General features: G+C 40.1%; 1 protein-coding gene across 1 annotated transcript in view; it reads right to left on the reverse strand.

The window, feature by feature from the left end:
- The window catches only part of LOC104995789, a 25,459-nt gene that overhangs the window by 2,642 nt on the left and 8,937 nt on the right, over nucleotides 1–13,880 (reverse strand). Inside the window, 1 exon segment of the mRNA XM_010849784.1 lies at nucleotides 1,958–2,083. Coding sequence (XP_010848086.1) covers nucleotides 1,958–2,083 — 126 coding nt within the window.

Genomic DNA, 13,880 nt, shown 5'->3' on the forward strand with positions numbered 1-13,880 from the left:
TCATCAGGCACTCTATCTATCAGATCTAGGCCCTTAAATCTATTTCTCACTTCCACTGTATAATTATAAGGGATTTGATTTAGGTCATACCTGAATGGTCTAGTGGTTTTCCCTACTTTCTTCAATTTCAGTCTGAATTTGGCAATAAGGAGTTCATGATCTGAGCCACATTCAGCTCCTGGTCTTGTTTTGGTTACTTTATTATGCTGAAGCTAGACAACTGACTATTCATCCAAATGTTTTTCTCATACTTGTCTAGCTTGATTTCTTCCATGTACATCTTTAATCCATATGAGATATATTTTCACTTAAGTATGAGGTAGAGCATGTAACTGAATTTTTTTCCAGATGGACAAAGATCCCAGATATGCAAAGATTCCTCACTAGTCTTTTTCTTCTGGAATTGAAGCTTAAAAAAATATGCAGTGAACACTGAATATGTGCCAGGCACTTTTTAAAGCATCTTATTTATGTCAACTCATGTAATCTTCACAACCCCATGGCATAGGTGAAATGACAGTTTCTCTGTATGAGTTTTTAAAAATAAAGTTGCAGCTACTTCTAGATTCTCTTATCTGTTTAATGCTCCGTGCTTGGTCGCTCAGTGGTGTCCGACTCTGCGACTCCAGGGACTATAGCCCTTCAGGCTCCTCTGTCTGTAGGGTTCTCCAGGTAAGAGTACTGGAGTCGGTTGCCATTCCCTTCTCTAGGGGATCTTCCTGACCCAGTGATCCAACCCCTCCCCTGGGTCAGTGTCCCTTCGTCTCTTTCACCAGCCAGTAAAGCAGAAGAGGAGAACTGTGCCATATGTGCACGTGTGCACATTCTTCTGGCCCCCATTGCACTTTCTTTCAGCTGTCCCTCTTCTGTCTGCTCTGAGCACTGCACTCCTGTATCCCAATCCTTCAGGCAGGACCTTTACTTGCATCACAACTTGTCTTCTCAGGTGTCATGGGGCCCAGAAGGCACCCTTGCCTTCCCCCCACAACCGGCCCTCCCGCCCAGTCTCCTTCCTTCTCAGCCCCACCAAGAACCTGCTTCCTCTTCCCACCCCCTATAGGGCTCCCCACGCTTCACAAATCCCAATACTACACACTTCTCCCCACACCTTGGCCACCCTCCCTTCTTTTGCTTGCACCCCTACCTTGGCCCCCAACATTCTTTTCCTGCTTCCTTTCTCCCAGTCCATTCTTCACTGGGCAAAGTGACCTTCTTAAACTGTAAATCATTTGGGGGGACCTGGAGCGTCCTCTGCAAGCTCCTCATTGCACTTGGAACACAAGCTCCTGGCATCCTCTCCAGGGCCCACGTGGCTGATCAGTGTCCCACCTCAGACCTCACCTTGTCTCACCTGTGCTGTGCTTAGGTGCTCAGTCGTGTCTGACTCTGCGACTCCATGGACTGTAGCCCACCTACCCACCAGGTTCCTCTGATCATGGGATTCTCCAGGCCAGAATACTGGAGTGGGTTCCCATGCCCTCCTCCAGGGGATCTTCCCAACCCAGGGATCAAACCCAGGTCTCCTACACTGCAGGCGGATTCTTTACCATCTGAGCCATCAGGGAAGCCCTTGAATACTGGAGTGGGTAGCCTATCCCTTCTCCAGTGTATCTTCCTGACCCAGGAATCAAACCAGTCTCCTGCATTTCTGGTGGATTCTTTACCAGCTGAGCTACCAGGGACTCACTACTGCTCCTGCCATGCCAGCCTTCTCTCTATCACTTAACATGGGCTGCTCAGATCCACTCAGGCCCTTGGCTTTGAATGAGGATCCTTCCCACAGCTACTTTTCCTGCTCATTCAATCTTGTCTCAGACGTCACTCTCTCAGGCATTCTTTGACCACCCCAATAAAGAGCTGCTTCTGGACCACCCACCAAGTCACTCTCTGCCATTACTGGTTTCTATTGTCATAGTAACCTCACTATCTGAAATTGCTTTATTCATTCATGGGTTACCTGGCCTTTTTCTGAATACCTTGACAGCAGGACTTGATCTGTCCTTTCTGTTGCTGTTTATGCGGACCCCAGTGTAGACACTGGCAACAGAGCAGGGGTTCAGTATGGATTTGCCGCAGAATCATACTGGAAGGAAAGGAAGTTGAAGGGGGTTGAAAATAAAATAGATTGGCTATGAGTTGACAACTGTTGCCAGTGAGTTTCTTATGTTTTTTTATTGATTTAAATTTTTTATCATGAAAAATCTCAAACATATACAAAATAATCACCATAATATAATGAACCTTCATACTTCCATCACACAGCAACTCTCAGCATTCTTGTGCCATCTCTGCCTCTCTCTACCCCCTTCAATTATAGTAATTTTAAACATTCTTAAAGGCATGTTGAAATGTATAAATCTTAAATGTACAACTTAAAATGAATATTCTCCTATCAAGATATAGAATGTTTCCAGCCCCCTGGAAGATGAACCACAGACTATCAAGATTTCCAGCATCCCAGGAGTCCCCCTAGACCCCAAGTAATCTTTCCATGTCAGTTGCCCCTCAAAGAAGCCACCGCTTTCCTTCTCCTTGAAGTGAAGTTAAAGTCACTCAGCCGTGTCCAACTCTTTGTGACTCCATGGACTATAGTCCATGGAATTCTCCAGGCCAGAAAACTGGAGTGGGTAGCCCTTCCCTTCTCCAGGGGATCTTCCCAACCCAGGAATTGAACCAGGATCTCCTGCACTGCAGGCAGATTCTTTACCAACTGAGCTATGAGGGAAGCCCTTCCTTCCTCTCCCTCCCTTTTCCCTTCCCCTTCCTCTCCTTCTTCTTACCATATTTTAATTTTACCTTTCCAGAATTTCATACAAATTATATAATACACACTTTTCACATAGATTAGTTATGACTTTCTAAAACTTCACGTTAATGGAAAGAAATAGTAGGTACTTCTTTTATTGCTTTTTTTGCTGGCTTATATTCCATTTTATAGTTATACTGCACTTTGTTCATTCATTCACCTGTTGATGGACATTGGACTGTTTCCAGTTTTTGTCTATCAAAAATAGAGCTGTGATTAACATTCCTATACAAGTCTTTTTGTAGCCAGTGTTTTCACTTTTCTTGCAATAAATAAGAGTAGAAATTCAAACAGCCTGTTTAACTTTATAAGAATGGCCCAAATGTTTTTCCAAGGTATTTGCATCATTTTGAATTCTCATCAAGAGTGTATGAGAGTTCTATACAGTTTTGCTAATATTTGGTACTGTCAGTCTTTTAACTTTTGAACCATTGTAATGGACGTAGAGTAGTATCTCTTTGTGGCTTCAGTATTCACTTGACTGGTGAATAATATATTGAGTACTTTTCATGGGTTTACTGGCCATAGGTATGACTACCATTGTGAAGTGTCTTTTCACATCTTGTCCACTTGAAAAATTGTCTTCATTTTTGTTATCAAATTGTATGAGTTTATTATATATTCTTAATAAAAATCTTAACTATGTGTTTTCTTAATGGTGTCTTTTAATGAACAGAAGTTTTAATTTGGATGAAACCTAATTTGTTAATTTTTGTGTGGTTTTTTTGCATGGTTATTGCTCATCTAGCCCTAAATCATAAGATATTCTGTATTTTCTTCTAAACAGTTGGTAATTTCATTTTGATGTTTAGGTCAATGAGCCATCTCAGATTAATTTTTGTGTAGTATGAGGGAGGGGTGTGAGTAGTTTCAGTAATATTTGTTGTAAAGACTTGCCTTCCTGCATTGACTTTATCTAATCCCTTTGTCAAAACCAGTTGATCATTAGCTGTTGGTATATTTCTAGACTTTCTAGTCTATTGTATGGATCTATTTGTCTACTCTTATGGAGATACCATACTGTCTTTTTATTTAATGGAACACATAGCTTATTTATTTATCTTTATTTATGTATGTATTTATTTAATAATTTTTGGCTGTGCTGGATCTTTGTCACTGTGCCTGGGCTTTCTCTCATTGCCATGAGCAGGGGCTACTTTTCGTCGTGGTTCACGGGCTTCTCACTGCAGTGGCTTCTCCTGTTGCAGAGTAAAGGCTCTAAGTGCACACACTTCAGTAGCTGCAGCTGGCAGGCTCAGTAGTTGTGGCACACAGGCTTAGTTGCTCAGCAACATGTGGGATCTTCTTGGACCAGGGATTGAACCCATGTCCCCTGCATTGGCAGACGGATTCTTATCCACTGTACCACCAGAGAAGTCCACCATACTGTCATAATTCCTATAATTTTGTAATAAACTGAAGTTAGTGTAAGTGCTCCAGCTTTGTCTATTGCAAATCCTTGTCTTTTCCACATACATTTTAGAATTGTCCTGCCAATTTCTATTGGAGAAGGCAATGGCAGCCCACTCCAGTACTCTTGCCTGGAAAATCCCATGGATGGAGGAGCCTGGTGGGCTGCAGTCCATGGGGTCACTAAGAGTCGGACACGACTGAGCGACTTCACTTTCACTTTTCACTTTCATGCATTGGAGAAGGAAATGGCAACCCACTCCAGTGTTCTTGCCTGGAGAATCCCAGGGACGGGGGAGCCCGGTGGGCTGCCATCTATGGGCTCGCACAGAGTCGGACACGATTGAAGCGACTTAGCAGCAGCAACAGCCAATTTCTATAAGAAGCCTAGTTACATTGAGTTGTAGGAAGATCATTGTGGGGAGAATTAATATCTTAGCAATATTGAATTTAAATCCATAAATGTAGTCTATATCTCCATTTATTTAGGTCTTTAAATTATTTTTGCAGTGTTTAGTTGTTTTCACTGTAGAGGGCTTACATGTCTTTTATGAAATTTATTCCAAATATTTTATGCTTTTGATGGTATTGTAAATTAGACTATTTTTAAATTCACTTTCTCAATATTTGCTGTTAGTATGTTAGTATGACTTAGTTAAACTCACACATTAGTTTTTGAGAATCAGAGTTAAACTCATAAATTAGATCTGGGTTGTTTTTTGTAGTTGATTCCTAGTTTTTTCTGTACAAATGATCATGCCATCCAAGAATAAGGGTATATATACGTTCTTCCTTTTCAGCTTATGTGCCTTGTGTTTATTTTTCTTCCCTTATTGAACTGACAAAGACCTCCAATACAATAGAAGTGGCAAGAGCAGAGAAACGTACTTTCTTTCCAATATTAGGGAAAATACGTATAGTGTTTTACTATTAAGAATTAAGTAGTTGAAAATTTTTTACAGATACATACAATAAAAGTAAGCAAATTCTCCTTTGTTCCTCCTCATATGCTGAGGGTTACAAACATTTTTTTTTCATAATGAATGGGTATTGAATGTTGTCAGATGCTTTCTTTGCATCAATTGAGACAGTCTTTTTTTTTTCTTTAGTACCTGGATATGGTGGATTATACTGATTGGTCTTTGAATTGTTAACAAACTTTGTATTCCTGGGATTAAACCATAGTTTTTCATGATTTATTTATGTATAGTTTAATTTGATTTATATTCATATAAGGTCTTTGGCATTAGGGTTATGCTGGTTTCATAAAACAAGTTGGAACTGTGCCTTTAGCCTTTGTGTTCTGAAAAAGTTTGTGTAAGATTGATATTATTTCTTTCTTAAATGTTTAATAGAATTTACTAATGAAATCATCTTATGCTGAGGTTTTCTCTGGGAGTTTTTTATAATAAATTCAATTAATTAATAAATATAAAACTACTCCAATACTCTACTTCTTTTTGTAAGTTGGTACTAATTTTGGTAAATTGTATTTTAAACTATAATTTGTTAAAGGGCCTTTTTTAAGTAAAAAAGAAAATGCCATAGTAGAAAAAAGAAAAAAATATATATATATGAAAAAAAGAACTGGTAAAGGTAAAAAAATAGGAAAGGGAGTGGACTAGCCACTCAAAAAGCCAGTATGAAGGTTAGATGACAAAAGCAGTAAAGTTAGCTATAACTACAATAAGTAGTTCAGGGGTACTCAAAGCTAAAGATGTAAAATAAGACATCAAAAACGTAAGATGTGGTGGTAGAGTAAAGATTTATGGTGCTTTTAGAATGCACTCAAAGTTAAGGACTATCAGCTTATATATATGTCAATATTTAGGAACTTTATGGTAACCACAAGTCAAAAACCTTTAACAGATATACAAAAGTAAAGAGAAAGGAACCCAAAACTAACACTAAAGACAATCATCAAATCACCAAGGAAGAGATCAAGAGAAGAAAAGTACAGAAAAGAGCTACAAAACTACCAGAAAATAATTAGCAAGATGGCAATAAGTACATGGCTAACAATAATCACTGTGAATGTAAATGGACTGAATGCTCCAATCGAAAGACAAGGATGGCTGAATGTATAAAAAAGACAAGACCCGCCTATATGCTGCCTGCAAGAGGCTGTCTTCATATCTAAAGACACACAGAGACTGAAAGTGAGGACTTGGAAAAAGATATTCCATGCAATTAGAAATGAATGGAAGGTTGGAATAGCAATATTCATTTCAGACAAAGTAGACTTTAATATAAAGCCTATAATAAAAGACAAAGAAGGACATTATATAATAATAAAGGGATAAATATAAGGGGATATAGTATTCATAAAATACTAAAATCTGACAAAGACACTTAAAAAAAAAAGAAAGAAAAGAAAATTACAGGGCAACATTCCTAATAAACATAGATGCAAAAATCTTTAACAAAAGATTAGGAAGCTGAATTCAATAATACATTAAAATAATACACCATGATCAAGTGGGATTTAGTCCAATGATGCAAGGATGACTCAATACCCACAAATCACTCAACATGATACACCAATTAACAAAATGATAAAAGTATATGATTGTTTCAATAGATGCAGAAAAGTCTTTTGACAAAATTCAATACCCACTTATGATAAACTCTCAATCCAGTGGTATAGAGGAAACATATCTCAACACAATAGATGCCATTTATGACAAACCCATAGAACAATCATGCTGCTGCTGCTGCTAAGTCGCTTCAGTCGTGTCTGACTCTGTGCGACCCCAGAGATGGCAGCCCACCAGGCTCCCCCGTCCCTGGGATTCTCCAGGCAAGAACACTGGAGTGGGTTGCCATTTCCTTCTCCAGTGCAGGAAAGTGAAAAGTGAAAGAAGTCGCTCAGTTGTGTCCAACTCTTAGCGACCCCATGGACGGCAGCCTACCAGGCTCCTCCATCCATGGGATTTTCCAGGCAAGAGTACTGGAGTGGGGTGGCCACTGCCTTCTCCAAGAACAACCATACTTAATGGTAAAAAACTAAAAGCATTTCCTCTAAGGTCAGGATCAAGTCAAGGAAGCCCACTCTTGCCACTTTTATTTAACTAATAAATGCTAGCCACAGCAATCATAGAAGAAAAAGACATAAAAGGCATCCAAATTCGAAAAAAGAAATAAAATTATCACTGTTTGCAGATGAAGATATGTAGAAAACCCTGAAGACTCCACCAAAGCAATTAGAAATAATACATTACTTCAGTGAAGTTGCAGCATACAAAATTAACATACAGAAATCTGTCACATTTCTATACTAATAATGAACTATCAGAAGGAGAAATTTAAAAAAAATTCCATTTACAATTGTATTAAAAAGAACAAGATACCTACCCAGAGTGGTAAACACATGTACTCAGAAAGCTATAAGACATTGATGAAAGAAATTGAAGATGACACAAACAGATGGAAAGATATGAGATTCATGCATTGGAAGCACTATATTATTAAAATGATCATACTACCCAACACATCAATAGATGCAATGCAATTCCTATCCAGATACCAAAAGCATATTTCAACAGATCTAGATGAAATAATCCTAAAATTTGTATATAACTCAAACAGACCCTAAATAGCCAAAGCAATCTTGAGAAAGAAGAATAAAGCTGCAAGTATCACACTTCCTGATTTCAAACTATACTACCAAGCTATAGTAATCAAAAAATATGGGATGGCACAAAAACAGACACACAGATCAGTGAAACAGAATAGAGTCCAGAAATGAACCTGTGCTTATATAGCCAATGCAAGAGTTGGACACGACTGAAGTGACTTAGCAGGCAGGCACACAAGCTACAACGCAGGGAGGAAGAATGTAAAATGGAGAAAATACAGTCTCTTCAATAAATGGTGGGAAAACTGGACACCTTCATGTTGGAGAACAGAACTAGACCACTTTCATCATATATAAAAAATTAATTCTGCTTCTCTATTAATTCTACACCTACCTCTCTGTTCCTGCCCTGCAAATAGGTTCATCTGTACCATTTTTCTAGATTACAGATAGATGGTTGAGATGTGGAGTTGGGAGGGAGGTCCAAGTCAGAGGAGATATACGTGTACATTTGGCTGATTTGCTTCGTTGTACAGCAGAAACTAATATAACACTGTAAGGCAACTATATCCCAACAAAGCAAAACAAAGTGAGACAGAGAGCTTCATTTTACATAGAAGCAATTTTGAATTTAATGTATTTGAGAGCCAAGTGCTAACAGAATGACTGGTTCTTCTTCTGAAAAAAAAATCAAAATAGATTAAAGACTTAAATATAAGACCTGAAACCATAAAATTTCTGGAAGGTTATATAGGTAGTATGCTCTTTGAAATCAGTCTTAGCAATATTTTTTGATATGTCTCCTCAGGCAATGGCAACAAAAGCAAAATTAAACAAATAGGATTACATCAAACCAAAAAGTTTTTGTATATGAAGGAAACTGTCAACAAACAAAATGGCAACCTACTGAGTGGGAAAAAATATTTCCAAATGCTATGTCTGATAAGGGGTTAATACCCAAAATATATTAAGAAAATAACCTCACACAACTCAACAACAATAAAAACCTAATTTAAAAGTGGGCAGAGGCTCTGAATAGACATATTTCCAAAGGAGGCATACAGATAGCTAACAGCATATGAAAAGATGCTCAAAAGATGACTAATCAATAATCACTGGGCTGCTGCTGCTGCTGCTAAGTCGCTTCAGTTGTGTTCGACTCTGTGCAACCCCATAGACAGCAGCCCACCGGGCTCCCCCATCCCTGGGATTCTCCAGGCAAGAACACTGGAGTGGGTTGCCATTTCCTTCTCCAATGCATGAAAGTGAAAAGCGATAGACATTTCTCCAAAGAAGACATACAGACGGCTAACAAACACATGAAAAGATGCTCAACATCACTCATTATCAGAGAAATGCAAATCAAAACCACTATGAGGTACCATTTCACGCCAGTCAGAATGGCTGCGATCCAAAAGTCTACAAGCAATAAATGCTGGAGAGGGTGTGGAGAAAAGGGAACCCTCTTACACTGTTCGTGGGAATGCAAACTAGTACAGCCACTATGGAGAACAGTGTGGAGATTCCTTAAAAAACTGGAAATAGAACTGCCTTATGATCCAGCAATCCCACTGCTGGGCATATACACTGAGGAAACCAGAAGAGAAAGAGACACGTGTACCCCAATGTTCATCGCAGCACTGTTTATAATAGCCAGGACATGGAAGCAATCTAGATGCCCATCAGCAGATGAATGGATAAGAAAGCTGTGGTACATATACACAATGGAGTATTACTCAGCCATTAAAAAGAATACATTTGAATCAGTTCTAATGAGATGGATGAAACTGGAGCCTATTATACAGAGTGAAGTAAGCCAGAAAGAAAAACACCAATACAGTATACTGACACATATATATGGAATTTAGAAAGATGGTAACAATAACCCTGTGTACAAGATAGCAAAATAGACACTGATGTATAGATCAGTCTTATGGACTCTGTGGGAGAGGGAGAGGGTGGGGAGATTTGGGAGAATGGCATTGAAACATATATAATATCATGTATGAAACGAGTCGCCAGTCCAGGTTCGATGCACGATACTGGATGCTTGGGGCTGATGCACTGGGATGACCCAGAGGGAGGGTTGGCGAGGGAGGAGGGAGGAGGGTTCAGGATGGGGAACACAGGTATACCTGGGGCGGATTCATTTTGATATTTGGCAAAACTAATACAATATTGTAAAGTTTAAAAATAAAATAAAATTAAAAAAAAAAGAAAGTGAAGTCGCTCAGTCGTGTCCAACCCTGTGACCCCATGGACTACAGCCCACCAGGCTCCTCCATCCATGGGATTCTCCAGGCAAGAGCACTAGTCATGTCCAACTCTTTGCGGCCCCATGGACTGTAGATTACTCAGCCATAAAAAGAATGAAATCTTGCCATTTGTGACAACATGGAAGGACCTAGAAGGTATTATGTAAATGAAATGTCAGACAGTGAAAGGCCAATACTGTATGATTTCACTTATATGGACTCTATAAAGCAAGACAATTGAACAAATATAAAACAGAACAGACTCATAAGCTACAGAGAACAAACTAGTAGTTGCCAGAGGGAAGGAGTGGGGAGATGGGCGAAATAGGGCAAGGGTTCTAAGAGAGATACAGACTTCCAGTTATAAAATAAACAAATCATGGGCATGTGATGTACAGCGTAAGGAACACAGCTGATAATATTGTGACTACTTTGGTGACAGATGGTGATTAAACTTATAGTGGTAATCATTTTGTAATGAATGAAAATATGGAATCACTATATTGTACACTTGAAACTAATATAATGTTGAAAGTAAATTATACTTCAGGTAAAATATATATAAAGCTATTCAGAGATTCCATTTCCTTTTGTGTTACTTTTGGTAAGTTTTCTCTTAAGCAGTTTGTCTATTTCATCTAAATTGTCAAATTTATTGGCATAAATTATTTAAAGTAGTATGTCTAATTTCACATCTATAAAATCTGTGGTGATATCCTCTCTTTAATCTTTGCTATTGTAGCTCTTGTTTTGGGTAAGGATCGAGCAAGCACACTCCATTCTGTCCCTGCACTGAATGTTAGTATAAACCTAGACAGAATGCATAGAGCATCTATAGGAAGACTGAAAGAGAATGTGCGTGTGTGCTCAATCACTAAGTCATGTCCAACTCTTGGCAACCCCATAGACTGAAAAGTGAAAGAAAGAAAGTCGCTCAGTCGTGTCCGACTCTCTGCGACCCCATTGACTGTAGCCTACCATGCTCTTCCATCCATGGGATTTTCCAGGCAAGAATACTGGAGTGGGTTGCCATACCCCACAGACTAGTAGCAGCTAAATGGAGAAGACGAATTGAAGCGCCAGTGCACTAGATGTGAGTTTACTGTTTGTGTTCCTTTGTTAATTATTAGCCTGAATGTACGCCTGGGATGTAGTCTGGGATGCATGTAGACAGAGCTCCAGGGAAGCACTTTAGTACTGTCCGATTATCAGGAAACCCCCAACACCCAGAGAGAGACAGAATGTGGATTCTCTATGTTTTATTTCTTCTCCCCATTTCCTTGAGCCCCAGCCCAGAAGCCTGGCCATGGCAACAACAGCAAAGGCCATGGCAAGAGCCAGCAGGAGCTAAAACTCTGAGGAAGGGGAACATTCCTCCCCAGGTTGACCAATCCCTATTGCTTCTGTCTTCTGCCAGTAGACCAAAGATGGGAGCAGGCACAGAAGTACACAGAGTGAGGTCAGTTTCTGGCCATAAAATAAAAGGGGAAACCATAGGGAACTGGAAAATACTGAGGAGACTGTGGAGAGAGGAGGCACTCTTTCTTGATTTTACAGGAAAATCCCATAAAGTTATGTATGAAATTCTGGGTTCACCAGTGGGGTGTGTGTTCCTGGGTCTGTTCAGTATATCTGCGGCTTTGAGAACTGAACTAATATACAATCAGCCAGGGTCCAGGTGACCTCTGAATGGTACATAATCAGGATCTATCCAGATGGGACTGCAAGGGCTTTGAAAACTGAATTTACATTTGAACGACAACCCGTGGAAGGCAGAGTAAACTTGAAGCCCAAACCTAAGCAAGTCTTTTGCCTAAGACAAATATGTGTGTATTCTCCATAGAATTTACAGAAGATCTAGAGTCTCATTACATAATGTTAAAATATTCCAGGAGACAATAACAAATTACTTGATATATTAAAAAACCAGGAAAATCTCAACTCACAAGGCAAAAAAGATCAACAGACTTCAAAACTGAGATTGACATAGATGTTGGAATGATCTGAAAACAATTTTAAAGCACCTACCGTACAAATGTTCCAAGAAGCAATCATTAACACTCTAGAAAAGTAAGAAGTTAGCAAAATTTCCTGTGAAGGGCTAGGTAGTAAATATTTTTAGGTTTTTCAAGCCATTTGGATCTGTTCCATCTACTCAGTTCTAGGAAAACAGCCATAGAAAGCCATAAACATTACATAAACAAATGGATGTAGATATTTTCCAATAAAAATTTATTCATGGGATTTGGTCATAGACCATAATTCACCAATCCCTGGACTATAGAATTTTAAAGACATTCTATATATTTACTGAGTTTTTGTGTCTAGTTCAATCAGTTATCAAGAGCAGAGTCTTAAAATCTTTCACTGTGATTGTAGGTTTGCTAATTTCTCCCTTCAGTTCTGTTAGTTTTGCTTAAGGTTATTTTGAAGCTCTGATATTAGGTGCATAAAAACTTATAATTAGAAGAACAGGCAAGAGCAACCCTTGGGCCAACCAGAGCCTCTGCACCACTGCATCCTGAGGTCCAATACCTACATCTCGCCGCCGTCACCACTATGCCCAGGAAAAAGGCTGAAGGGGATGCTAAAGAAGATAAAGCCAAGGTGAAGGATGACCCACAGAGAAGGTTACCTACTAAAGGTTACCTACTAAACCTGCCCCTCCAATGCCAGAGTCCAAGCCTAAAAAGGACCCTGCAAGGAAGGGACCCAAATTGAAAAAGCGGAAAGCTGGCAAGGATGGGAATCAGTTCAGTTCAGTCACTCAGACGTGTCTGACTCTTTGTGACACCATGGACTGCAGCACGCCAGCTGCAGTGTCATATCTTTTTGCCTTTTTGTACTGTTCATGGGGTTCTCAAGGCAAGAATACTGAAGTGGTTTGCCATTCCCTTCTCCAGTGGACCATATTTTGTCAGAACTCCTCACCATGACCCATCTGTCTTGAGTGGCCCTACATGGCATGGCTCATAGTTTCATTGAGTTAGACAAGGCTGTGGTCCATGTGATCAGTTTGATTAGTTTTCTGTGATTGTGGTTTTCATTCTGTCTGCCCTCTGAAGGATAAGGATAAGAGGCTTATGGATGCTTCCTGATGGAAGAGACTGACTGTGGAGAAACTGGGTTTTGTTCTGGTGGGTGGGGCCATGCTCAATAAATCTTTAATTCAATTTTCTGTTGATGGGCAGGGCTCTGTTCCCTTGTTTGGCCTGAGACCAAATTATGGTGGAGGTAGTGAAGAAAATGACAACCTCTTTCAAAAGCTCCTGTGGCTGCACTGCCTCATTCAGTGTCACCGACCCTGCAGCAGGCCACCGCCGACCCACGCCTCCACCGGAGACTCCTGGACACTCACAGGCAAGTCTGGGTCAGTCTCTGTGGGGTCACTGCTCCTTTCTCCTGGGTCCCGGTGCGCACAAGGTTTTGTTTGTGCCCTCCAAGAGTCTGTTTCCCCAGTCCTGTGTAAGTTCTGTAATCAAATCCCACTGGCCTCCAAAGTCAAATTCCCTGGGGGTTCTTAGTCCCTCTGCCAGATCCCCAGGTTGGGAAATCTGTTGTGGATCCTAGAACTTTTTTTAACAGTGTGATAATTTCTTTGGTATGATTGTTCTGCAGTTTGTGGGTTGTTTGCTCCGTGACTCTCTGGTGGGGTTAATGGTGACCTCCTCCAAGCGGGCTTATGCCACAGGCTGTGTGACCCAGAGCTCTGCCCCCAGATCCCCTGCCCCTGCGGCAGGACACTGCAGTCCTGCACCTCCTCAGGAGACTCAAACAGAGTTCTGGTTCAGTCTCTGTGGGGTCTCTGGGTCCTGGTGTGCACAAGGTCTGT

This window comes from Bison bison, unplaced genomic scaffold (assembly GCF_000754665.1).
Source record: "Bison bison bison isolate TAMUID 2011002044 unplaced genomic scaffold, Bison_UMD1.0 scf7180017864286, whole genome shotgun sequence".
NCBI lineage: Eukaryota > Metazoa > Chordata > Mammalia > Artiodactyla > Bovidae > Bison > Bison bison.